Source organism: Nomascus leucogenys, chromosome 16 (assembly GCF_006542625.1).
Source record: "Nomascus leucogenys isolate Asia chromosome 16, Asia_NLE_v1, whole genome shotgun sequence".
Lineage (NCBI taxonomy): Eukaryota > Metazoa > Chordata > Mammalia > Primates > Hylobatidae > Nomascus > Nomascus leucogenys.
In genome coordinates this window covers 33,910,744-33,938,517 of record NC_044396.1, presented here as the reverse complement: position 1 = coordinate 33,938,517, position 27,774 = coordinate 33,910,744, and the positions used below count along the sequence as shown (strand labels likewise).

At 36.9% G+C, this 27,774-nt stretch overlaps 1 protein-coding gene across 14 annotated transcripts in view; it reads right to left on the bottom strand.

The window, feature by feature from the left end:
- The window catches only part of STAU2 (staufen double-stranded RNA binding protein 2), a 341,584-nt gene that overhangs the window by 193,216 nt on the left and 120,594 nt on the right, over nucleotides 1–27,774 (bottom strand). For all 14 annotated transcript variants that reach the window (XM_030795237.1, XM_030795231.1, XM_030795239.1 and 11 more), the window contains 3 exons: nucleotides 5,893–6,052; nucleotides 4,234–4,341; nucleotides 1,948–2,160 (listed from right to left, as the gene is read on the bottom strand). In XM_030795237.1, the coding sequence (XP_030651097.1) occupies nucleotides 1,948–2,160; nucleotides 4,234–4,341; nucleotides 5,893–6,052 (481 nt within the window). The remainder of the gene's footprint in view (nucleotides 1–1,947; nucleotides 2,161–4,233; nucleotides 4,342–5,892; nucleotides 6,053–27,774) is intronic.

Here is a 27,774-nt window from a genome sequence, read left to right as displayed (position 1 = left end):
TCAGCCTCCTGAGCTGTAGCTAGGATTACAGACGCATGCTACCATACCCAACTAATTTTTGTATTTTTAGTAGAGACCAAGTTTCACCATACTGGCCATGCTGGTCTCGAACTCCTGGCCTCAAATGATCCACCCGCCTCAGCCCCCCAAAAGTGCTGGGATTACAGGCGTGAGCCACTGCGCCCAGACTGGTTTATTATTCTTAATTTATCAAGATAAAACTTAGTTTAATAGAGTAGACGGAAGTCATATGACCAGTTTTGTGCCATCATTCCAACATAAAATGCTGTTCTTCCATCATAGAAAAGCCATAGATTTTATATATTAATAGATTTAAGAAAACAGTTCATGGATATATTCACATAAACATAAAATGTGAATAGGTAGTATTAGATACAAAATATCAATAGTTAATACATGTTATTTATTACAGTATTTGCATTATCATTAATAATAATGAATACTTAATAATTACTAATGCATTTTGTGCATTGTTTCAGTTAATACTTATAATAATCCCATATAGCAAGGTCAGTTACCATTCCCACTTTATAAATGAAGAAATATTTTTAAAGTTAGGTAACTTGCTCAGGCCACAGGGATTCATACTCAAAATTGACTCCAAAGGTCATTCTCTTAATAGCGATATTCTACTCCTGATTGTGTAGGAGGAACATATGAATGAATGTGCCAGTCCTCTTTGGAACCACTATGACTCATGATAAGTGGATCTATTTGTATTTATTTTTAGTCTACCTTACATATAACATACAATTCCAGTTCAGGGAATGCATTACCTATTACATCTTCTTTTAAGTGAAGTAATGTCAGTATTCATTAAAAACAAGTATTTAAGAAGTTATTTTTGTATATATGTATATATGTATTTTTAAATAAAGGTACAAAGGTATAAAACCTGTAAAAATACCTAAATTGTGCCATTGTGCAATCAAAAGAAATCCATTGAGATTAAATATATTTCTTATCTGTAATCCTTCTTTTGTATAGCCTGATCAGAAGAAGGCTGCTAAATCAGTGAGGCTGAGCCAGCAACTGAAATGCTGGCAATTTAAGGCTCTCTCTGGAAACACAGAACTCCAGCTCCAGACATGTCATACGTGTCAAGCATTCACAGGCACTGTCCTGTACTAAATGCTGATTCATCTCATTCCTCTGATATTTACCTTTCTTCTCTTATTAATGTAAATAAATTCTGACCCAATAAAAGAATCACAATATCTTGAAAAGCTGTGTGCTCTATATTCTTCTTTGGCAAGGTATACACATCTGAACGAATGGCAACAAAATAACACCATCTACTTCATATGGTTGCTATGTGGATTAAATGTGATTAAAGCATGCAAAGTGTTGGGACAAAGTCTGGCACATAGAGTGCTTTATGATTTCCAGCTGCTGTAGCTATCATTGTTAGTTATCAGTCACATGATTTTTTTGTGTGTATCTTGTTACCAATTTCATGATATCCTAAGAAGTTACTATGTAACAGCCTTGTGTGCAGAAAGAACACTGGATTAGAGATCAGAGCACTTCAGGAGGTTTGACATGATTGCTGAATAAAAATGAGCAAACTCTTTGAACACGTTTTGTAAAATGTTATTTGTAAAACAAGGGCTAACATCATCCACCTTACACGGTCATCAGGGGGATTATAGTAAAGGTGACATGAATGGTAAAGCACTTTTTAAACAACAAAGAAATACATAAATACCTAAGGTATTATGATTATTTGGTGAACAAATGCAGGTGCACAGGTATTTAAAAAGCAAAACAGAATTGTCATTAATTTATAATCACATGTCCTGCTCTGATTTCAGGACTGTACATTGTCCATAAGTTCAGGGATCTGCCTTATAGAAAAATGCTTATCTACAGCTACTATAATATTTATTTAGTAAAACTGACTGATGTTCACAAATATAAACTTACCTTTACTATTGTTTTAGGGCGTTTTTTAAAAAATAGTTTTGGCTTTTCCACCACAGGAAGAGGTGGAAGTTTTTTAAGCTCCTGTAAGACGGTGGTCGCAGCGCGTTTCTTGGAGAGTTTTTTGCTATTTCCTTCTCCTTCTGCAGAGAACTCTCCTACTGACACTCGAGTAACAAAGCTTTTCATGTGTGGTGGTCCACTTTCTTTAATAACCTATTAAATTCAAGTAAAATATTAAATAATGGATAGGCACTTAAGATGTATTCTTAAAGTATGACTTAATATTCATATCAAAACCAAAATTAGTATTATGCCAAAATTATAGTATTTCTTTAAGAAAGCTATTATGAAGGTATTATACTGGGACTATTTATGACACTTGATGCTTAATGCAGTTGAAACAAATCTAAATAAACACATTTGATTCATAGTCAAAATGATTTATTACTTTAAAACAGATCATTCTAATTACAGTTTCTCCATGTCTTATGGAGCACAAATTTAAGAACATCAAAGATACCATTAGATTAGATACCATATTAGATTGGCCATCTAGAATAATAATTTGTATATAATTACATACATATCTAACTTCCTCCTATGTACGAGTAAGTTACTGGAGAAACGAGTAGTTCTATAAACCATAAGGCACCATGCCTGTGGAGGCCTCTCAAAAACAGTTGATGGATAAAAATAAGCTGTTTTTGATAGCGATGTCAAAAGCTGTTTTACAGAAAGAGATATTTATTCTTGTGACATGATTTTTAAAAAGTAAGTAGGTATGCCAAGAAAATTCCTAGCTTTCTGGAGTAATGAGTTATGGATCTGTCAACTATGAATGTAATGTTCCTAAACCTTGTTTTATCTGCTCTCACTTTTACACTATGTCAGCTTTTGGAGGAAATATGCCTTCCAAAACCTGAGGATTCAAAACTTTAGTCTCCTTCAAAATTATGACCTATACAAGATGCCCTATTTAAGTAGTTACTATTTAACATTACACTGAAATTTTGTCTTCTAATATTGGATACCAATTAGGAAAAGGAATGAAAGCACCGCAATATTTCAATAAGGTGACATTATTAGGGATGAGGAATTTATCATAAGCACACTTTCCAAGTAATTTAGGTTTACTATTTAAACATCAAAGCTGTTTATTTTAACCACTTTGATAGACATTCTTCTCAATTTTTTTTAAAAAAGAATATATTTTACTGACTTAATAGAGAATACTAAATATTTAACCTTTAATTGTTCACATTAGATCATCATTATAAACATGAGATATCCTATACCATAATATATTGATGTTCCCAAGAACATCTAAGAATAATAAAACTGTCTGTTCTTACTCATTGTAGCCTTTAAAAAAAAAATTCCAATAATTTTTTAGTATAAGCAATTACTTTTTACAGGTTTTCCAAATTTTCCGTATCATTTCTTGCTGGACCAATAGGATCTCAAGTACATTCTCTCCCTGACTTCCTCATTTTGCTGCTTTTAACATGCTGTGGACTGAGAACCAAGATAATGCAACTTGTAAGAATGTGTCCAAGAGAAAGCGAACAGTTTCTCAGTCCAACTCAGATGATCCTGCCAATGAGTAAGATGTGGGAGCTTTCTAGTAGGTGAATGTCATACAATCTGAGGGAAGATTCTCCACAACTCTTTCAGCTTATTTCCTGGTTCTTGTCTACTTTCCAGACATGAATTGTAAAATTAGTGACCTCTTAATAAGGGAAGTATTATAATAATTATTGTTTTCCTTTTTGAAATTTCATAAATTTTATGAATATATTTGCAATATATTTATCTAGCTGTAAAGTCAAGAGTTGCTTCATTACATCTTACTTCTTGGTGATTTTGTTAGTTGCGGTTAAAGTTAAACATATTTTGGCCTCCACACAATTGAAAAAAAAATTGGACATTAACGTGTGTCACTAAATCTTAACTTGAATAAATTTAATTTAATCCTATTTAAAATACCAAATCCTATAGGATACCACCAATTATCTATACCCAGAAAATAACTTTTATAATAAAAATTGAAATATCATGTATACAAAAGGCTTAATACAGAAAAGAAAAAAAATCAGAAGGAATCTGTGTTATCATCATGATTTCTATTTTCACCAGGGCCTAGATCATTTCATAACACTGGGTTTGAACATATAGAAGCACATTAACTCTTGCAGGATACTAGTATACCAGTTAATCTGATTTGTTTGTTTGTTTAAAATAACCAGAGCAAGGGAAAAAATGGGAAGATCTCTACCGAGTACATACCTCAAAACTGACAGGCATATTTCGCTTCAGAGCAATTTCAAACACCAAGCTGATCTCAGACTTATTTGCATCTTTGTCATCATCCATATCCTTTCCTGATTCACCATTCTAAATCACAAAAAATAGGATAACGCTGAATCTTGATATTATAACAAACTTTACTTTTATTCTACAGTCAAGATGGCCTATTTAAATTACAAGAAGAAACAACAAACTATATAGACTGTATCTGCTGCATTCTCCTGTAACCACAGCATTCAAGGGCTTTCCTGCCAGGCATTTTGTTACTCGGTTTTTAGCTTGTTTTCCTTGAAGGAAAAGCATTTAATGCAGACTTCGGAAATATTTTGCTCAGCCACACACTAATTTGAGTTTAGCTTACATCCCTAAACCTGGCACTCTTGTTTTAGAGTTCTCTAGCCACCCAACCCCCAACACCCAGGAATTCCCCCACTGGCGTTCTAATGTGATCTATGAGGATGAAGTTACAGAAAGAGTACAGGATGCAAACCAGAAGCATCCTAGTTGGAGATCTATGTCTGGCACAGGCATCGGTTTACTTTATTCACTTATTTAACACATACTTCTGGAAGGCCTCATATATGCTGAACCTACTATAACTATTAGAGAGAAAGAGACAGTATTCCTGCTGTCAAGAAGTGGGAGAGAATGATCTAGTGGGAAAACAGATCAAGAAATAGATAGGAGCTCTCATGAAAGAGCACAAGCAGAAAAACACCTAAGTCTGCTATTAAGATAAATATCAAAGGAGAAAGAAACAATTGGTTTGGGGAAAGGAAAACTGTAGAGGTTGAACTGTAGGGTAAGTAAGAAGCTCACTACGCTGCCGGGCGCGGTGGCTCACACCTGTAATCCCAGCACTTTGGGAGGCCGAGGCGGGCAGATCACGAGGTCAGGAGATCGAGAACATCCTGGCTAACACAGTGAAACCCCATCTGTACTAAAAATACAAAAAATTAGCTGGGCGTGGTAGCATGCACCTATGGTCCCAGCTACTCAAGAGGCTGAGGCAGGAGAATCGCTTGAACCCGGGAGGCAGAGGTTGCAGTGAGCCGAGATCCTGCCACTGCATTCCAGCCTGGGCAACAGAGCGAGGCTCCATCTCAAAAAAAAAAAAAAGAAAGAAAAAAGAAGCTCACTATGCTATGTATAGGACATACCTGAGCTAGAGATACTATTTTGAAGTCAATCGACAAAGTAGCTGAAGCCATGAGAATGAGTGAGATTACTCAAGAACAGCCTCAATGTCATTTGTAAAACAAAGAGGACTGAAAAATCCATAAAATCTCTTCCACTTTAAATCCTTGATTCTAGATTCACACAATGTAATCTATATTCAATAAACATAGCATGAAATATAAGCCAAATCAATGTTATTTCTCATCCTCATATACATCCCCAAATCCCTAGTTGCCTGGGAAGTGAACTCAAGGGAAGAACCAAAGCTCTGAAAGATAGTCACCCTGCAGGAACACATGAAGCAAGTATAGTAGACAGTCTGAGATGCAAATCTTAGCAGGTCTTCACTCTAGTATTCTTCCCTATCAGAACAGATTATTTATTTTAATTATAAAATGCTCTGATTTGTTTCACTGGGAAAGTAGAACGAAGAGACTGTCACATGCAGCAGCACCACACCTGAGGCGATCTTTCCGGAATAGGTTCATTCTGCAGTGCTTGGAGGGCTTTCATTGCAGCATTGTGTCTAGCAGCTTGTCGAGTCTTTCCTTCCCCAAAAAATTCATTATTTCCTACAGTGAGCTGAACATAAAAGATCTTAGGCACTGGGCAATGATACCTAAAATAAGAAAATAAAAACGTTAAAGTCAGCTTAATAAAACCACTCTATAATCATTCATAAGATTTATTTTGTTTAAAATGATACCAATTATATAATGTGCTATACTCTTAAAACTTTAACCTCAAAAACATACTTTTTTGATAAAATGTGAGTCAATACATCTACAGATAATAGCTTATACTGATCTCCATGAAAAACATATATAGAATACAACATTAAACATAACACAATACAGTAAAAATTATTTTAATTATATCACAGGATACTTCCTGGTGAGAAGTTTTCAGTCAGATTTTGACAGAAGTAAGTGAACAGTCTAGTGAAGCTACAACAGAGGCTGGGTCAGGCAAGACTGTTCAGGCGACAACATGTAGATTATCGTGCTTTTTGCAGAAGATAATTATGATTAGAAATATAGGAGCAGAGAAATGGACCGACTACAATGCAAAGTAATAAGGAGAGCAGATTCAGCAGAAGAATAAGGAATTTAGGCCAATTCTTAAGCAGGAAGTGTTATATTCATACATTTTAAGGTGACTGAGGTAATGAGGCTAATGGGGTGTGACTAAAAACCTGCAATAATGCAGATATGAAGAGATAACAGAGGCTGTAAGAAGAAACAAGAAAACCAAAAGAAATTAAGTAGAAAAAATTAAGATATGTAATAAAATCCATTAATTCAGCAATTATTTATGGAGTGTCTTCTATATGACAGGGGACTATGACAATGAACAACAACACTTAGAGTGGGGAAGATAAACAATAAGAAAAATATGTAGAATACCTAGTATGTTAGAGGTAGATGTAAGAAAAAGTAAAGAGGAAAGGGTTCAGAAGTGCCAGGGAGGTAGGTTTTAGATAGGGTGGCCAAGAGAAGTTTCATTGAAAAAATATCAATTGTGTAAAGACGTGGAATAAGTTAGGGAAGAAGCCATGCAGATATCTGGGACAGTGCATCTGAAGCAGAAAGTATACCAGCAGCAAGGGCAGCAAGGCAGGAGCGTGCCATGCATGTTCAAGTAGCTCGGAGGAGGCCTGTCTGGCAAAAGTTTAGGGAGAGAGGAAAAGCTAGATGAGAAGAGGTGGCAAGATTCCATAGGGCCTTCCCTACGAATTGCTGTAGGCATCTTTTACCCCAAGTGAAATGACCAGCCACTGGAAGGTTTCGCACAGAGAAGTGACATAATCTGACTTATCTCTTGGAATAACCATCTGACTACTATTTTGAGGACACACTGTAGGGGAACAATGCTGGAAGCAAGGCTATCTAATAGGCTACTGGGATAATCACGGGGAAAGGTGACAGTGGCCTGAACTAGGGTGTAGCAATGGAAGCAACGAGAAGTCATCGTTTCTAGATGAATTTTGAAAGTAGAGATGATGGGTTTACTCAAGGCTTGGCTATGGAATATGAGAGGAGAGTCAGGGACGACATCACGGTTTTGGAACTAAACAACTGGAAAATGGAGTACCCATCTATTGAGACAGTGAAGACTGCAAAAGAAATGGATTTGCTGGGGGTGGATTTTAACAGCTCTGTTTTGGAAATGTTCAATTATTAGACCTATTAGATATCCAAGTGTAGATGTCAACTGGACAACTGAATTTATTAGTCTGGACTTCAGGAAAGAGGTCCAAGGTAGAAATAACATTTGGGAATCACCAGTATATAGGTGGTATTTAAAGGCATAAAATAATGAGAACTCTGTGGGAGGGTGTGATGGGAGAAAAGCCAAGCAAGCACGATGTCCTTCCTGAAAGCCAAACGGGAAAAAAGTCTGTCAAGGAGAAGGGAGGGATTAATTGGATCTAATGCTACTAACAGGTCAAGTAAAATGATGACTGAGAAATATGACCACTGAATTGAGCAACTTAGCAAAATAAACAGAATCAATTTTCATGGAATGGTGGATTTACAATAGCAATGCTGAAAAAAATGAGTTAAAAATCACTCCAGTCCTAAAAAATGTTTGTTTCCAAGCAAAAAGAAGTCCAATTGAGGTCCTACTGTATTTTAGATAATTACTGCACATCCAAGTAGTGACGCTCTATGTTCAACCTGAGATAAACTAGATAGAGCCCATCATGTAAGAATTCACCAGGCAGATGGGACTAATCAATGAAGGTTTACTGAAGGTGAAGAACTAGAAATGTTGATTGGTACTGAAGATGCAGATTTGTGAGGCAATAATTGAAACCATGCAAGTGGATAAGCACCTGGAAAGAGTAAGTGTAAAGGAATCAAAAAAGAGCCTAAGGCTAGGAAATGATTAATGCCTATGATCAAAGTGCAAGGGAAACAATAGACAGCAGTGAAAGAGATGAAAAAGGGTCAAAGTTAGAAGAAAAATTACAACACAATGTCAGGGACAGGAGTAATTAACAGTGTCAAATGAAGGAGAGGACTTCAGAGTATGAAAAAAAGAAAAAGTTACTGTTTTAAACGCTTAACTTAAAATTAATTTTCTTGAACTACAGTTTTCTATTAAGATAAAGCATTTTAAATGTGTTTTTATTATAAACAAAGATTAAAAAGCATTAAAAAACTACAATCTTTTTTGCTTTTTGGTTACAACAATTAAACATTGTGTACTGAAGTGCACAATTTCCTATCATCTATTTTATTTTAATCCCTTTAATGCAGAAATTTATTTTAATCCCTTAATGCAGAAATCTGACAGACTAATATGAATAATGCAGGTCATCTTCACTTTGTATTTCACAAAATTCAATCTTCCCACCTCCACATAACTTTATTTTTAACTGGTGCTACTATAAAATTTTAAAAGACAACTTGAAATCAGAAATTTACTCCTGAACTGAGATCTTATATGGCAAACTTTCACCATAGAGCAAATGTTTACAATTAATTATTAACTTCTGAAAATAGAAGGTCCACAGCTGAAATGCTAACAGACCTTTAACTACAGTAGAGGGAGTGGGCGCCACTATAATCACTAAGGCCTGCTGACAATTACAAAACTCATTTTGGTTTGCCACAGAGACAAACAAAATTTCTGTTCATTATAACTTTACTGGAATATGATGTCATAACACATAACCATACTGAAACAATCTGCTGATTTTCTGGCCAAAATATTAATTGCACACCAAAGAGCCCTTGGGGCCTCTCCCTTTTTGGTCATCAAATATGGCTCAATGTATGTGTATGTGCATGCATGTGGATATATATGTATATATAAACTATATTGTGTAAGTATCAGAGGAAAAATTAAGTATGTTGCATTTTTAACATAAAAGGTAAAAATTCTAGCACTAACAACAGGAAATACCAAGACTGGATGCCTGACTTATTTCATTCTGTTTCACTTCATCCTCTTACTTAACAATGATTCTTAATAATATACCCCACATGGTTTGAATACCTTATATATCACATCTCCTCATACCATCATGACAATCAAGATTAGCCAGAGCACTCTCATTAATTGCATCCAGATTGAATTACAGGGGAGATGATGCAGAATGGTTTTTGTGTGATAGGTCTGGTCTCAAAATACTTATTTCCTTTGGTAAAGAAACACCCAAAATTTATTAATTATAAAGATTGATATGTTCTATTTAATGGATTTCCTTCTACTTTCACTTATTTCAAGTATTAAGCTCACTTTTAATAAGGTATTTGATATGGTTTGGCTGTGTCCCCCCTCAGAATCTCATCTTGAATTGTAATCCGAATTGTAATCTCCATGTGTCGTGGGAGGGACCTGGTTGGAGGTTAAGTGAACCATGGGAGCGGTTTCCCCCGTGGTATTCTCATGATAGGGAGTGAGTTCTCACAAGATCTGACGGTTTTATAAGCGTCTGGCATTTCCCTTGCTGGCACTCATTTCCTCTCCTGCTGCCCTGTGAAGAGGTGCCTTCCGCCATCCTGAGGCCTCCCCAGCCATGCAGAACAGTCAGTCAATTAAACCTCTTTTCTTTATAAATCACCCAGTTCAGTCTCGGGTATTTCTTCATAGCAACATGAGATCAGACTAACACAGTACGTATAATAAGTGATGTACATATTTTTACCAATTAGTATATTTACCTAAGCAGACATAGCAATTCTTGAATGATTTTTCTCAAGTAGAATTTTGTGGTCAATGTTTAGATCCCCATAATGATTACTGTTAAAAGATGAACCATGAAAACTCACCCATCCAAGTTATTTAAATTTCAGGGTCAAATGGTTGAATTTCTTTTAAATCCCAAAAAAGTCTTGGGATTTGAAAGATCCTACTTTCATCAGAATTATCTTCCATGCTTGTTAAAAATGAAGATTCCTGTGATCCAAGCCTGATCTGCTGTATCAGAGTTTCTGAGGATGGAACCATAATTTTAAGCTGCCCTGCTGACTCTCTGCATGATAAAGGTCCAGGATTATCACCACATCCCACAGTGTGGCCTATGTGACTTGGCAATTGCTTCAAAGTCCATTCAAGAAAGAGACCACACACAATGCTTACTGCACGATGGTTAGGTCTTTCTCTTTTTTTTTTTATTTTTCTGAGACGGAGTCTCGCTCTGTCGCCCAGGCTGGAGTGCAGTGGCTAGATCTCGGCTCCCTGCAAGCTCCGCCTCCTGGGTTCTCACCATTCTCCTGCCTCAGCCTCCCGAGTAGCTGGGACTACAGGCGCCTGCCACCATGCCTGGCTAATTTTTTGTATTTTTAGTAGAGATGGGGTTTCACTGTGTTAGCCAGGATGGTCTCAATCTCCGACCTTGTGATCCGCCTGCCTCGGCCTCCCAAAGTGCTGGGATTACAGGCGTGAGCCACCACGCCCGGCCAGGTCTTTCATATCTCTTTTTCATTTAATCCTCACTACAGCCTGGTGAGGCAGGAGATGTCCCCAAGGTCACCTTAAGAGATAACAAATGTCCCCAAAAGAGTTGCTGGGAATCAAATTTAAGTCTGCCTAACTGCAGAGTCCAGGAAATTCCTTATGGAGTTTCCTAAAAATCTGCTTTATCTTCTTCCATTTTTGTTCATTTTGTTTATTAAATTGTCTATCTTCATGGAAGGCCAGAGAACCTAATGCAAGGGATCTAAACTAAGGCCCACTGATAGACTTCAGAGATGTTTTATTGAGTGAACGGCTGCTGAAACAGACAACCATGACGAAACACTGTTTGTGCAGCCTGTCAAATCAAATAGACACAAGTGCATGATGTAAAATCAAAGTGAAACATCAAAATGATGAGCATTGTGTGCCACATTACTTAACAGCCTAAATCTGACAAATGCTGCGTGCAAGGCCTTTTTATCCCCATGTCTCCTTGCCTTCTATCTGCTGGAAGTCTTGCAAAAAATAAGTAAAATTGTAAATAAAATAAAATAGAATCTTCCTTTCCTTTAGATCCCAAACAAGTCTTGAGATTCAGCCTATCTTCAAGATACCACAAGTCAATACAACAGTAAGAAAGAATGTATACTGGTTCCTTTGATTTAATACTTGGCATTCCTTACAGCTTTTTGAGTAAAGGAAAGATTTTACATTCACTTATATTTGACTGTTAGTTGTAGCAACTTTTTATACCACATATCCTTGCCAACCTCCCTAAAGTTACTTCATTTAATGCCCTCTTTATGGACTCATTTTGTATCATCTTTCTAAACAACTAAAATCCCGTATGTCCTCCCTACCATTCTGTGACTGTTTCATTCTCCAACATCTCCACTTTCCTAAGTATCATTTTTACAAGGTGAGAAAGACATATCCCAAATAACATTAGGATTTTTACAAATTGAAAAATAATTACCTCATTCTATTTGATAGCATTATTCATAAATCTCAACACAGCTTAAACATTCATATCTCCCCTACAGACTTACATCTTAAAATATATGAAAATGCTATCTTCTGATCTAATAAGGAGAGGCTTTGGATTTCTGTGTTTACTTCTAACATTGACTGGAAACAGAAATGTCACTTAACCTTTCTATCTCAGTTTACTTATCTGCAAAATATTTGTACAATTTATGTTTAAAGAACCCTAAAGGCCAAAACTAAGAATTCAAATGACATGTCGATTATTTTGACTCTTTGTACACTTTTTGGCACTGCTAAGCATTCTTTTTCTTGCTGTAGAAAAACAGCAGGTTTTTATCATAGAGCTATAAAATAGTCCTTGGCACATTTTCAAACTTGTATGTATATAAAATATCTAGATAGGAGACAGTTCTTTCTCTATTCATATCTACAAATTTTGAAAAATATATCTTTTATGAGATCTAACTTAATTCTTGAGGAATTTCAAATATTAGGACTGATTAGAAAAGATTCACAGGTCAGATGAAAATATGCTTTAAAAGAGGTGTATGGATATTCTATTTGTAGAATTACTGTAAGTATGTTTTAAATGCCTAGAGGAAATATAGAAAGATATGCACTAAAAGCTACGATAGGGTGTTTCGAAATGATAGCATTATAAATGATGTTCTTTCCTCTCATAATTTCAAGTTTTAAAAAAAATATGGTACACTAGAATAAAAATGGAAAAAAAATACTTAATTGAAGGAAGTCTAGTCCCTGTCCAAACAAAGGTAAATCTGTGTTTGAAATTAAATTTGATAAATTAGTGGAATGACTTATGGAATACAGAACACAAACCAAGAGAATAAGTAACTTGTACTGTATCACTGACAGTAGTGCCATAATCAGGACTATGCAAAGCACAGCACGTTATCAAAGAGCCCCATTATTGTAAACACACAAGCACCACCCACAATCTCATACTTGGAACCAACATAAACCTGTTCTTGCCCCTTCTCTAAATGGATATATAGATAAATCATTATCACATCACCATTACCATAATTAGGGCAAAAACATACAAAGCACTTACTATGTGCCAGGCACTATTCCAAGCATTTAGATACTAATCTCACTGAATCCTCACAACCCCACTTCATTTTACAGATGAGGAAATTGAAGAATAGAGACATTCACTAACCTTCCCAAGGCCACCCGATCTGAGCTCGCATTTGAGCCCAGGCAGTCTCACTCCAGAGCCCATGCTCATAACTGCCACACCATGCTGCCTCTGAATGAACTGGATAGATGAACACTATAAACTGCAAAAGTACTAACTATAAACTCTGAAGAAGTCATGCTGGACTGGGAATATCAAAGCAACTTGTCTCTCTAGATGTATGAGATCTGGCAGATTCTGAAGACCTCTGTACGCCAAAAGTCAGGTGCAGGATATCAGTTGCCAAAGGCAATGCTGGGGACACTGTAAGTCTAGAAGACCAAGTTGACTGCAAAGTCCTATTTCCTCTCTGCTCATTTTTTGTCTCCTCTTAACCCACTCATCTGGAGCCCAGGTTTAAATGTTCTCATTAGGGAAATGCAAATCCAAACCACAATAAGACACTACTTCACACACCCATTGGGATGGCTATAGTTTTAAAAAAAAAAAGTCATAAATACATGGCAAATTGGAACCCTCATACATTCTGGTGGGAATGTAAAATGGTGCAGTTGCTATGGAAAATAGTTTACCAGTTCATCAAAAAATTAAACACAGAATTACCACTTGACCCAGCAGTTTTACTTCTAGATATATACCCAAGAGAAATGAAAACTGGGGTTCACACAAAAACTTGTAGGTAAATGTTTACAGCAGCATTATTCCTAATAGAAAGTGGAAATAACCCAAAGGTCCCGATGAATAAATAAAATGTGGTATGTCCCCACAATGGAGTGTTTTATAGTCGTACAAAGGAATGAAGTATAATTACATGCTACAACATGAATGAACTTACCTTATACTAAGTGAAAGAAGCTAGATACAAAAGAGTATATACTCTATGATTCCATTTAGACAAAATATCCAGAATAGGCAAACCCATAGAGACAGAAAGTAGATTAGTGGTTGCCAGGAGCTGGGAGGATGGAGTTTGAAGAGTAACTGTTAATAGGTATGGGGTTTCTTTTAGGAGTGATAGATATGTTTTGAAATTAGACCATGGTGATGGCTGTACAACACTGTGAATGTACTAAATGCACAATGAATTGTATACTTTAAAATAGTTAATCTTGTGTTATGTAAATTTTATTTCAATACAAATCATTTTAAAAAAAAAATGTTGATACTCCCTAGGGTTCTATTTTGTTTCTCACTGACAAGACAGTTTTTGTAGGTGATCTCACCTCCTCTCATTCACGTTCTTGGCAGACTCCCACAAACTAGCCTACCAAATTTTGTAAAGGGAAGTGTAAAAGACCTCCCTTTTACACTCTAGGATGTTACTGACCTGGTCTTCTTCCTACTCTTGTCTAATTGCTAGGGGGGGTATGTGAATTACATTAATAATTCAACATATACTTATTAAAAGCCTACTAGGATGGAGTTTTAGTTTCTAGAGACGGAGAACTGCCCTCAGGAAACTATCAATCAAGTAAGTACACACACACACACAACAAATGAGATGAGCTAGGAAGAAAAATAAAGCATGGTATAGAAAAAGAGTAACAGGGGCTCCTTTAGGAGGTGACATTTGAACACAGATTTGAATACAGTGAGAATTCTAGGCATGGAAATGCCAGAAGGAAAAAGTGCTCTAAGCAAATAAGACAGCAAGTGCAAAGGCCCTGCAGAAATAACATGTTGGTTGGTCAATTTTTGAGAAAGGGCAAGTGTTCCTTGTGCCTGACAAGCCCTGAGTCAAGGAATGATTAGTAGGAAACTAGGTCTGAGAAGTCACCAGGCAGCAAATCAGAACTTAATTCCACATGATGGAAGCCACTGGAAAGTTTTAAGCAGGAAAGTGGCACAATCTGACATGATTTAAAAGGATCTTATTGCTATTTACCCGAGGAGAGGCAAGAAGAGAGTAGCTGACAAGCCATTCCATAGTGCAGGAAAAGTCATCTCTAAAAATAGGAGACTGAACTGCCCAAGAAAATATAGGATTGCAGGCAGTGCTACAATTTCACTTAAGGATTGTGGTCATTATATCAAGGTGGACTAGTCAGCATAGATGCTTTTCTGTAGCTTCCTAGGAGCAACTGCAGCAGAGTCAGAGGAGCTGGAATTAACCAGTTACAGTTTTGCCAAGCATCGCTGCTCATTCCAACTGGGAGGTAGTAGAACACACAGGAATTAGGTAGCCATAGGACTAGTGAAAAATGGGTGATCAACTCTAGTGAAAAGCAGCCACGCTGAATCTGGCAGGTGAGGAAAGGGTGCACCCAGCCTGGAGGTTCTGCTCAAAGTCCTCAGGTGCTAAAGGACACTACCCTATTTCCTGCCCTCCCACTAGATGTGGGTGGTCCGACAGTGTGTGGCAGAAGCAGTAAGATGTGCCTCCCTTGTGGTGGCTGACAAGCAAAGCAGTGCTGGAAGTGTTCCCACTTTGTAACTGTGAAGAAGGGTCCCTGGCAAGGTGACCTGGAGGCCTCTTCTTCCGGTGTGCTGCCACTGTGTTCCCCTGGGTGCTGCAGCAGGCCTGTCTGAGAGGTAAATGGCAGCACTGTGGAAACCAGCAGAATTGCGGAGTGATGCTGCAGGAATGTGGCGGGGGGGCGGGAGGGTGGGTTCCTTGCAGCAGTATTTCTCAAGTGGGTCCCACATAGAAAACATTGGAGTCCTCCTAATGGGGTCTAGAAACACTTGCTAAAAAGCAGATTCAGGGCTGACCAAAGGGATTCAGGATGGAGTCCAGGAATATGCACATTATCTAACAGCCTAGGTGGTTTGTACACATGCTACAGATTGAGAATGGCCTCCTCACAGGGGCCTTCTTCTCTGTTTGTGAATACAAAGGCTTCTGATTCCTAAATATCAACTTTGTACTCATCTGCCTTACAGAGTGCTCTTCCTGTCTTTAACAGGATTTTAGTTAATTCTCTCACTGTTTGTTTCATAAAGAAAAAATTAGGATTTTCCTATTATTTCCAGAATTTGTTTTTCCTATTTCTTTCCACAATTTATTTTACTAATTGTGTTGATCCAAACTTCCAAAAGAATACTAAATAGCAGCTGATAAAGAATATTCTTATTTCTTACTTGAATGGGAACACAGCTAGTATATACTCATTAAACCTTGTTAAAAAAAAAAAAAAAAAAACACTGACAGTGTGGACAGAGGAAACTATTTTTATGTTTAGAATAAGATCTACTGGATTTAAGTTCCAGCTACTAGATCTATAAAGACTTTGGGCAAGAAGCCTTATGTTCTCTAAGAGCCATCAGTAATAAGAACAATTTTGTCTGTATCAACTTTCAACTTTATTCAAGTGACAAACCAGTTGAAAATTATTATACTTTTCATGAAATATAGCATATCTGTGTACTGAGGGACAATTTTCGAATAGATATATATGTTCACACATATACTTTGCAATTCAAAAACATACATTTTTTTTTTAAATATAAAATTTTTTTTTTTTTTTTGAAACAGGGTCTCGTTCTGTCACCCAGGCTGGAGTGCAGAGCATGACTATGGTTAACTGCGGCCTCAACCTACTAGGCTCAAGCAATCCTCCCATCTCAGTCTCTCGAGTAGCTGGAACCACAAGCATGTGCCATCATGCCTGGCTAATTTTTTTTTTTTTTTTGTAGAGACAGGCACTCCCTATGTTGCCTAGGCTGGTCTTGAATTCCTGGGCTAAAGCAATCCTCCCAACTCAGGCTCCCAAAGTGCTGAGGTTATAGGCATGAGCCACTGTGCCCAGCCACTTTTAACTTTTCAATATATATTCACTAAATACTGCATGCTAGTAATCTAATAGCAGAATCTTAAGTACTAAAAAACTTATGGAAAATATGGCTTATTGTTTCTTTGAGTTGTAAGAATATTCTTATTATTTAATTCCAGCAGCAGATATCATCTTTGGTTAAGGGTTCTCTGAGAATGCACTTTGAAAACAACTGGTGTAGAAAATCTCTCAAGTCCTTCCCACCAACAAAAGGATTCATGAAATGAGCTCTAGAAAATACTTATAAAACTTCTATCTCTCCATTATTTTAAGTCCACAAGCATATGTTTTTGAAAAGTTTGTTAAAAGTATAAAAAAGCATGAAAGTATAAAAGATACAAACATACTGGATTTTTTAAAAGAGGGTTTACACTCTTTTTAGATAAATTAATTTTATAATGTCTATAATAAAAGATTCAAATGGATGATTACATTTGCACTAAAATCTTCCAAGAAGTTTAAAAACTGTTTGCTTTATTACAACGTCCAGCCCAGGCATCTACTCCAGTGCTTTTGCTGATCAGAATTAACTATCAACTTTGGATGTTTGCCCACTTCACATACTCCCAAAAGTAACATGGAGACATTACATCAGCGGTATTGCAGAAAGATTAATGTGCTTTGTTTGGAGATGCAAACTAATTATACTTACTGCATACTTCTAGTATTCTGTCTCTTTCACTCAAATCTAAATGAATTTAGTCATACATTTGCATATAGTTTAATGATAACAATAATGTGTAGTTAATAGATACTCACTGGAACATAAAAACTTTACTTGGCATTTTCCCAGCTAATTGTTTTTACAGCTTGACTTCACTTTATACATTAGGTGCATTCATAAAAAGGTTTACATAAAGTAAATATTTTCATACTAAATCCCATTTTCCCACTGTTGCCCAATATTAAATCTTGAGTTATATTTCTACAGGAAAATGCTGGCTCCAACACATCATAAAAATTATAATTAAAAATCTAAACATATATGCCAAGGAATAGGTATGTTTAATACATTATTTTACAAAACACTTTATCCTCTCACCTGTGATAAGAATTAATCTAAAAGATAATCATTTTGTTTCAGTCTCACAATCATTAGAAGGACACGTATGTTTTAAAAAAATTGCAGGGTTTTAAAGTAGCTTCATAGAAACTAAAAGTAGAAATATAATTTATTAGCTGGAACTGCCACATGGAGATGTCCTGTCAGATTTTAGGCAATGCAAGTAGTCTCAGATTATTGACAGTAATCATTTAAGGGTCTTAGAAATTTCTTCGGCTATGAGTAACACACTTTGGGGGGTTCATTACAATCCAAACCAGATGATTTACTGGAATTACACAGATGCTCTGGAGCCAATACCACTGTCTGACTCGAAGCACACTTTTCTTTTTTGAGGCAGGGTCTCCCTCTGTCACCCAGGCTGACATGTAGTCGTGCGATTATGCCTCACTGCAACCTCAACTTCCAAGGCTCAAGCAATCCTCCCAAGTAACAGGGACCACAGGCGTGCACTACCACACCTGGCTAATTTTTTTTTTATTTTTATGTTTTATAGAGATGCTTTTCAGAGAAATAGGAAAAAGAACTTTGCTCAACTACCTGGATCCTTTCATACTGTTTAATATTAAAAGTGTAAAAAAAAGCAACATTTGCTAAAATAGTACAGTACTTGGAACTTTTAGAAAACTCTTCCACTTTTAAAGTACCTTGGATTAACGTTAAACAATTTATAATTTTCAGTCATTTTAAATTAATTTGTAAAATTTTCCCTGCACAAATCCTCTGGGGAATGCACTATGTGGATTTCAAGTACCTATGCTCTCCTTTTCCTGCATTGCTGCAGATACGCAAGGTATGCTTTTACATCAGTTAGTCAGTGTGAACTGTGACTCTTATTCCAGGATGCACACTAAGCTGAGAACCATCCAATCCTCTTTATCTTTGCCATGTACCCTGAGGTAAAACACAGCAACAAATAAGGGAGATGATATTGGTAAAGAGACAATGTTGATATCCAGTCTGACTACCACACATAGGAAGAGGCTGAAGTAATACTTAGAGCTTTGAAAGGGCTAACAGTTTTGGCTTCGGGTTATGATGGTTTATTCCTGTTCACAATACAGATACGTGTATTTTAGTCACACTAAATACAAAGTGTGGCCAAAGACATTCTTTTCTGTGGACAAAATAGTTTTTGAAGATATTCTGAAATAAGTCAGTCATCATGACATCCTACTATTCCCAAAGAGTGGATGTTTACATGAGTTAGTGTAGCATAGCAGAAAAAGCACGAGCTTTGATGACATATTACTCCTAGGATGGAGGGCCAGCTCAGCCCTTTACTAGCTGTGTCACCCTGTGCAAGATACATGCCGTGTCAGAACATAGTAGCCCCAGGAAATCAGAGTTGTTGGCCTCTTCCCCTCTTGGCAACTAATCCATCAGCCTTCTTTGATATTCTACAATGTTTCTATGAAGCTTCAGCATCTCTAAAGCTTTTGGTTATTCCCTGTAAAGAATACCCTTAGCTGTGGTTATGCTGGCAAAATCTCTAGACTTTCATTTCATATGCTCAGTGGCACCCCTAGTTTCCCATTAGTGCTTGTACCATACCCGGGAGAACATCACTTCATGCCTGTCTAGGAGACTTGATATTTGGTTCATTGGTCACTCAAGAATGCCAATCTAGGCCAGGCACAGTGGCTCACACCTATAATCCCAGCACTTTAGGAGGCCAAGGCAGGAGGATCACTTGAGGCCAGGAGTTTGAGACCAGCCTGACCAAAATAGCAAGACTGTCTCTACAAAAAACGTAAAAAATTATCTGGGCATGGTGGTATGCCCTTGTAGTCCCAGCTACTCAGGAGCGGAGGCAGGAGCATTGCTTGAGCCCAGGAATTCAAGGGTACAGTGAGCTCAGCATCAAATGTACCCTTGTGGTTTGGGTACCACTGCACTCCAGCCTGGGCAATAGAGTGAGACCTCATCTATAAAAAAAAAAAAGAGGAATAAAAAAAGAACACCAGTGTAGTTCAAAACACCAAGCAGTGTGCAGAAGATAAGCTGATAAATTCAGACATTATAAAAACCAGTAGAAATCAACTAAATAAACCTCTGGAAGAATTTAATGTAAAATAATAAGTAACATTACTACAATTTTTAAAAAATCTCTTTGTCTTATGTAAAGGCCATTTATTTGGGGTTCTGTTCTACACAGACTGTTCTGAATAGACTGTTCTATGACCTGTCAGTCAATTACAGTACAGGAGTCTAGTAACTCATTTATCTTTAAAGAAGTGCATCTTGACCAGAGAACATGAGAATGTCAACAAATCATAAGGAAATAAATAAAGCAAGTTGGTCAAGGTCCTTGTAACTGAAGCCAAGAAAAAGCCTGGGAAATTAATGAATAATAAGCTCCCAAGAAACTCAAACTGAGAAAAGCAGTAAGCCATGATGAGAATAATACCTGAGATGATTAAATATATAGTCCAAATATTACTGCCTACGATCCTAAATCTTACCCACCCGCAAAAGAGAACAGCCAAAGAGCTGAAGTTGCTCATTTTTATCTCAATGAGAGAGAGGAGGGATAAGGGGGAGGCAAGAAGGGGGGAGGAGAGGGAGGAAAGGAGAGAGAGACAGTGCACGAACACGAGCAAGAGAACAAGGGCAAAAAATACTTGCTGATAGCAGGTATGATATTAAGAACATTGTATTATATTGCATTAGAAATATAGACTATTGAAAGCTGACATAAAGAACTGATTTGGATTTAGAAAAGATCAGAAGATAAGATAGTTTTATTTCCATTTTAAAATGAATATGTAAACAACTATTAAGTTCAGTACATTAAAAAAAAAAAAGTCTTGCTGCCTTTATTGATTTGGAGAAAGCCTGCCACATACTCTTACAAAGACAGGATGTCAAGCAAACCAATAAGTCATTCAAATCCAGTGTATATAAGGTTCCTTAAGTATCTGAGGAAACAACATGGAGAATTCTGAAAATCTGAGACCCACATGGGAGTAAAGAAAGAATGCATCTTAAGCAAATTTTACTTATTGTTCTCTTTGTTATCCTGAAAAATTAACTCAAGAGAACAAAAAAAGGTTTGCAAATAAGACCACATAATCCTATTTGCAGAGGATGACACTTCTTATGAGACTTAGAAACCTGCAATACAATCTGAGCTTATAAGACTGAGAACTCCAAAGCAGGAGAGTGATCAAGACTGACAAGAGTACGACCATGGTGATCTCTCAGGAAGCTAAAATCACCCCAGTTATGCATAAGAAATTCTGGCCAGAAACTGAACACTTCAGAGCTGGTGAACTCATGATAAAATCAAACAGATGAAGAGCTAAACTTATAATCTTAGTTGTCACTTGACTCTTGTTTTATCAAAATGTAATTCTAATATAATCAAAATAAGTATATCTTGTTACTACTCAAATTTAGAAAGGCCAGACTCCCCTGCAAATGCTTGAGAACCCTGTATTAGACCTCATAGTTCTCAACAAAGGGAAAAGTTTAGAGTAAATGATACGCATGCTATTCCAGGAATAGTGTTCTAGGAAGGCTACAAAAGGGACGATTTCTGCTTATACACAGGGAAAAAGGGAGTCGTATTCACTGCAGCCCTAGTCTACAGTATCTAGCGTGATACCTAGCACTTAAAAGGAGTCCACTACATATTTGTTAAATGAAGGAGAGGTTATAGCTAACAATTACTGAGTGGTTTACTATATGCTGGCACTGAGCATGCAGTAACTCATCTAATCCTCGCAATAGCCTGATAAGGTAAATACATATTGTTATCATTTCCATTTTACAGTTGAGGAAACTGAAAAACAGAGAAGATAAGTTGCTTGGCCTAGGTGGAGCCAGGTTTCAAATAAAGATAGAGTGGCTCCACAGCACCCCCTAACCTCAATACTACATTACTATATTCCTCTCAACTTAAAAGTGAATGATTGCAAGGGAGAGACAAGACCAGCAAGGGCCAGGTTCTGCTATGTGGGAGTAAAGCAATCAGGGCTAGCAGAAGGCCAAGTTCAAAGTGAAAGGATGCATGTGAGATCCGGACGGGGAAGTGCTGGGAGTGAATGCACTTTGTGACTATAGACTCCAAGTACCTCTTAACATTGGGCAAGAACTGACCTTGAGGCAGCTACATGATGAGGATGGGCTAGATCAGTGGTTTCATCTTTGCCTATATACTGGAAGTACATGAGGAGCTTTAAAAAATACTGAGGACAAGTCAGTAAGAAAAAGACCACTGAGGCCGGGCACAGTGGCTCATGCTTGTAATCCCAACACTTTGGGAGGCCAAGGCAGCTGGATCACCTGAGGCCAGGAGTTCAAGACCAGTCTGGACAACATGGTGAAACCCCATCTCTACTAAAAATACAAAAATTAGCCAGGCATGGTGGTGGGTGCCTGTAATCGCAGCTACTCAGGAGGCTGAGGCAGAACTGCTTGATCCCAAGAGGCAGAAGTTGCAGTGAGCCGAGATCATGCCACGGAACTCCAGCCTGAGGGACAAAGCGAGACTCCATCTCAAAAAAAAAAGAAAGACTACTGAATCAACACAAAAAATAGCACATGTTATACACTTACAGACCACAGAAAAGGAAATATAAATACTTTATGCATATGAGATGTTTGACCTCATTTATAATTAAAGAAATGCAAATTAAAATGCCAAAGAGGTATCATTCTTCACCTAATTATATTGGTAAAAAACTCCAAAACATTCAAAACAGCCTCATCTCTACTCTAGATTATTGTAATAACCTCCCAACTGCTCTCTTAATCAGCAAAATGGCTCTTTTTTTTTTTTTTTTGCTCAAAACCTGCGTTGGCCAGTGTGGGCAGATCACGAGGTCAAGAGATTGAGACCATCCTGGCCAACATGGTGAAATCCCGTCTCCACTAAAAATAAAAGAATTAGCTGGGTGTGGTGGTGCACACCTGTAATCCCAGCTCCTTGGGAGGCTGAGGCAGGAGAATCATTTGAACCTGGGAGGCAGAAGATATAGTAAGCTGAGATCGCGCCACTGCACTCCAGCCTGGCGACAGAGTGAGACACCATCTCAAAAAAATAAAAAATAAAAAAACCTACATTGGTTTTGCATTTCATTCAGAGTAGTAGCCAGAATCTTTACAATGGCCTACAAGGCCTTACATAAATCTGGCTCCCAGTCACATCTCTGGCTTCTTCTTATACCACTCACCTCTTCACTTACTCTTCTCTAGCCACACTAGTCTCCTTTCTGCTCCTCAAACTCACCATATAAGCCTCCACGTTAGGGCCTTTACAATGGCTGATCTCCTGCTTCTCCCCCAGACATCCTCAAGGCTCATTCTCTCACCTTCTTAAAGTCTTAGCTCAAATCTCACCTCTCAGTAAGACCTCTCTAATTCAAATTGTGATTCCCATCCCTTTACTCAAATAGGGCTCTACTCTTCCTATATAAGCACTTTTCACTTTCTAATCTACTATACAATGTACTTGTATTTATTTTTTATTTTCTATCTCCTCCAACTAGAATGTAAATTTCATGAGGACAGAAATGTCTGTTGATGTACTCCAAGTACCCACAAGAATGTCTCACCACGTGTATGTATAAAGATATATTCTGCAACACTGATAACATCAGAAGATTCAAAACAACTAAATGTCCATGAATACAGGACTAAGAAGTTAAATAAATTACAGAGAAATCACACAGTGGGATACTAAACCGTTCTTAAATAAATAAAGCAGTAACCCTATGTCCAGTATGGCCAAGTAAACTCTCACTGAACTGATTCTCCTGCAGGAAACAATAAATTCGGAACAAACTGTAAAAAACAATCATCTAAAGGTACCAAAAAGTCAATGAAACAGGTGGACACTGGAGGCGAGTTAACATCTGGAAAAAAAGAACAGCATAGGATGCATTTCTCTCCCTTTTTTTCTTTTAATAGCTTGAATTTGAAGGCAAGCCCATCTATTCCATGCGAAATAGCTAAAATGCCACTGGAAAATAGTCTTACTGGTTTGAAGACCCAGCGATAAGGGCTCATATTCCACAGTCCCTGGAATATGGAGGAGGAAATATTAGAAATAAAAATCTGAGGCCAAGGGCGATGGCTCATGCCTATAATCCCAGCACTTTTGGAGGCCAAGGTGGGTGGATCATGAGGTCAGGAGTTTGAGACCAGCCTGGCCAATATGGTGAAACCTCATCTCTACTAAAAATAAAAAAATTAGCCAGGCGTGGTGGTAGGCAACTGTAATCCCAGCTACTCAGGAGGCTGAGGCAGAAGAATTGCTTGAACCCAGGAGGCAGAGGTTGCAGTGAGCCAAGACCACGCCACTGCACTCCAGCCTGGGCGACAGAGTAGGGCTCTGTCTAAATAAATAAATAAATAAATAATCTGGAGAGAGAGGGAGCTTCATATTCTATGTATAAAACTGTTCGAATCTCTATCTGACCCCTGAACCACACACACACACACACACACACACACACACACACACACACACACCTGGAACCAGTTCAAAGAAATTTAGCTACGAGATTAGAATTTGAGGTGCCTGTCACCCAGTGCAGAAAAAAGTTTTGTTGAGACCCCAGCCAACTACCTGCCTGCCTAAAAAATTTTTTTGGCCAGGCACATAGTGGCTCACGCCTGTAATCCTAACACCTTTGGGAGGCCAAGGCAGGAAGATTGCTTGAACCCAGGAGTTAGAGACCAGGCTGGGCAACATAGCAAAACCCCATATCTATAAAGATACAAAAAATTAGCTGGGCATGGTAGCATGTGCCTATAGACCTAGCTACTCAGGAGGCGGAGGTGGGGGGATCACCTGAGCCTGGGAGGTAGAGGTTGCAGTGAGCCAAGATTGCACCACTGCACTCCAGCCTGGGTGACAGAGTGAGGGCCTGTCTAAAACATACACACACACATACACACACACTTCACAGGAACATAACAGAATCTAGGTTCTACAACATATAATTTTACAATGTCCAGAATACAATCCAAAATTATTCAACATACGAAACAGGAAAAAATGATCCATTCTCAAGAGAAAAAAAACTGTAAGCAGAAAACTACCCTGAAATAACCGAGATGTTAGAATTAGCAGCAAGGGGCCGGGTGTGGTGGCTCATGCCTGTAATCCCAGCACTTTGGTAGGCTGGGGTGGGTGGATCACTTGAGGCTATGAGTTCAAGACCAGCCTCACCAACATGGCAAAATCTTGTCTCTACTAAAAATAAAAGAATTAGCCGAGTGTGGTGGCACACAGCTGTAATCCCAGCTACTCAGGAGGCTGAGGCATCAGAATCGCTTGAACCTGGGAGGCAGAGGTTACAGTGAGCCAAGATCGCGCCACTGCACTCCAGCCTGGGTGACAGAGGAGACTCTGTATCCAAAAAAAAAAAAAAGGAACTAGCAGCAAAGTTATACTATGTTCAAAGAGATCAAAGAAAATATGCTTTTAACGAATAAATGTATGGAGAATTTCAGCAGAGAACAGTAATTAGAAAAAGTAGCCAAATTCTAGAATATGATATTCAAATTTAAAATTCACTGGATAGACATAATAGCCAAAAGGAGATGACCAAGGAACCAAGATTAATCAACAGAAATTATACTACCTATTAGAGAGAAAAAAAGAAGTTAAAAAAATGAACTGAAGCTTAGGGATCTGTTAGACAATATTGAAAGGTCTAACAGAAGGAGAGGAGGAAAAGGGGGGAACAGAAAAATATTAAAAGACCTAAGACCAAAAAATTTCCTTTGGTAAAAGGCATATTTACGTATTCAAGAAGCTCAGTGAACTAGATCAATATAAAGAAAACCACACAAGATATGTTATAGTTTAACTGCTAAAAGCTAAAAAGACATATTATTTATGGGGAGCAACAATTCAAATGATGGATGACCTCTCAAGAGAAAAAATCTGAGGCCAGGAGAGGGTGGAACAACATCTTTAAAGTCTTCATAAAGTGCTGAAAGTTAAAAAAAGAAAAAAAGAAAAGAAAAGAAAAGAAAAAACTGTCAACTCTGAATTCTATATTCAATGAAAATACCCTTCAAAACTGAAGGCAAAATAAAGATGTTTTCAGTAAACGAAAATTCAGAGAAATCATTGCCAGAAGACCTACACTATAAGAAATACTAAAGGATGTTCAAGCTGATGAGAAGTAAAGCCAGACAGAAATCTGGATCTTCAGAGAAAACAAAAACAAAAACAAACACAAACACAAAAACAAAACAAAAAAAGGGAAATGATAGATATGTGGGCAAATAAATTCAAGACTTTTTCTCTTAATTTCTTTAAGATATAGACTAAAGCAAAAAATCATAACATTGTGGAAGTTATGCTCTATATAGATGTTATACAAATGACAACTATATATGGGCTGGGAGTTAAATAGACCTATATGGTTGCAGGGTTTCTAAAATTTTCATAATCAAGTTAGAAAAAATAATGCAGCTTCTTACATACTGACATGGAATGCTGTTTAAGGTATTTTTCAAAGGAAAAAAAAAACAGATTTGGAATACTATTACAGAATGATACTTTCTTAAAGTAAATACATATACATATCCAGAGAATATCCTGAAAAGATAATACATGAAACTGGCAAGGGGCGGGGGCAAAATTGGGTAACTGGAATGCAGGGGTGGCATAATATTTACATTAATATTTGAATTTTTTATATTTTATACTGTATAAAATAAATACAAAAAATTAAATACCCACAAAAATCAAAAAGTAAAGGCTCTGAGAAGTTCTACAATAAGAAAACATTTAAATTTTCCTTGATCCAGCATTTTACAAACCTATATGACTATAGGAAACCGACTCCTCTCCCTTTTTCAAATAATAGCTGTTTCTGTCCCAACAGCGACTGGTATTGCTTACACCATATTAAAACACACTTATTTTTTTGAATCAGTTTTTTACTAGAACCAACTAAATCTAGTAAGAATATAACTCAGGTCATCTGAAATATTCTTTTTTTTTTAAAAAAAAAAAAGAGTCCATCAGAGTAACTTCAAATATAATTGCAATTTCACTGGCAGTCTAATAAAATTCCATCCACTAAAGTTCTAGACTTAATATTTTCCAAGACATTCTTAAATTCAGTCACTGTCCCATGCTTACTTGTTTTTAAAAACTCATTAGGTACCTCTGTTATTACTGTCCAAACTGAATGATATCAACTATTTCTGAAAACATAAAAAATTGCTTGTTGAACATATAAATGATTCCATAAGAAGATGCCACAATATATTTTAGTTGCTAAAGATTAATATGAAATGATATCACATTACCTGAGTCATATTCTTACTAGATTTAGTTGGTACAAGTAGTAAAAAATTGATTTAAAAAAATGTGTTTTTTAATATGGTGTAAGCAATACCAGTCAGTGTTGGGATAGAAATAGTTGATTAATATGAAATGATATCAACTATTTCTGAAAACATAAAAAATTGCTTGTTGAACAAATGATTCCATAAGAAGATGCCACAATATATTTTAGTTGCTGAAGATTAATATGAAATATAACCATTATTTTGATACAAAAAAGAAAAACAAACCCACAAATTCTTGTTAAAGTTCAACAGATACTATTTAAATTGTAGTATCTTGTTTTTAACAATTTAACATTTAATAGTGAAAATTTTTTCTATGATACATTAATTTCACTGGTTCCTTTGAGTTTCTAAATCCACTTGACAATTTTCTTTAATAGTATATTTTATTCAATTTATCTTTGTACCTACACTAACAAAGGAAAAAGAATACACTTTGTGAATACCCAGAAATTCCTTAATCACGGAGATTGTATACAATTGTTTCTATGCTCTTTGAAGGGAGGACATGATCCTAGTTTCATTTGTGCTAACAAGGAGAATTTATACTAAAAGATCTCGGAGATGAATGAGATGCTAAAACGAAAGACATGGAAGCCTAGCAACATATTCTAGTC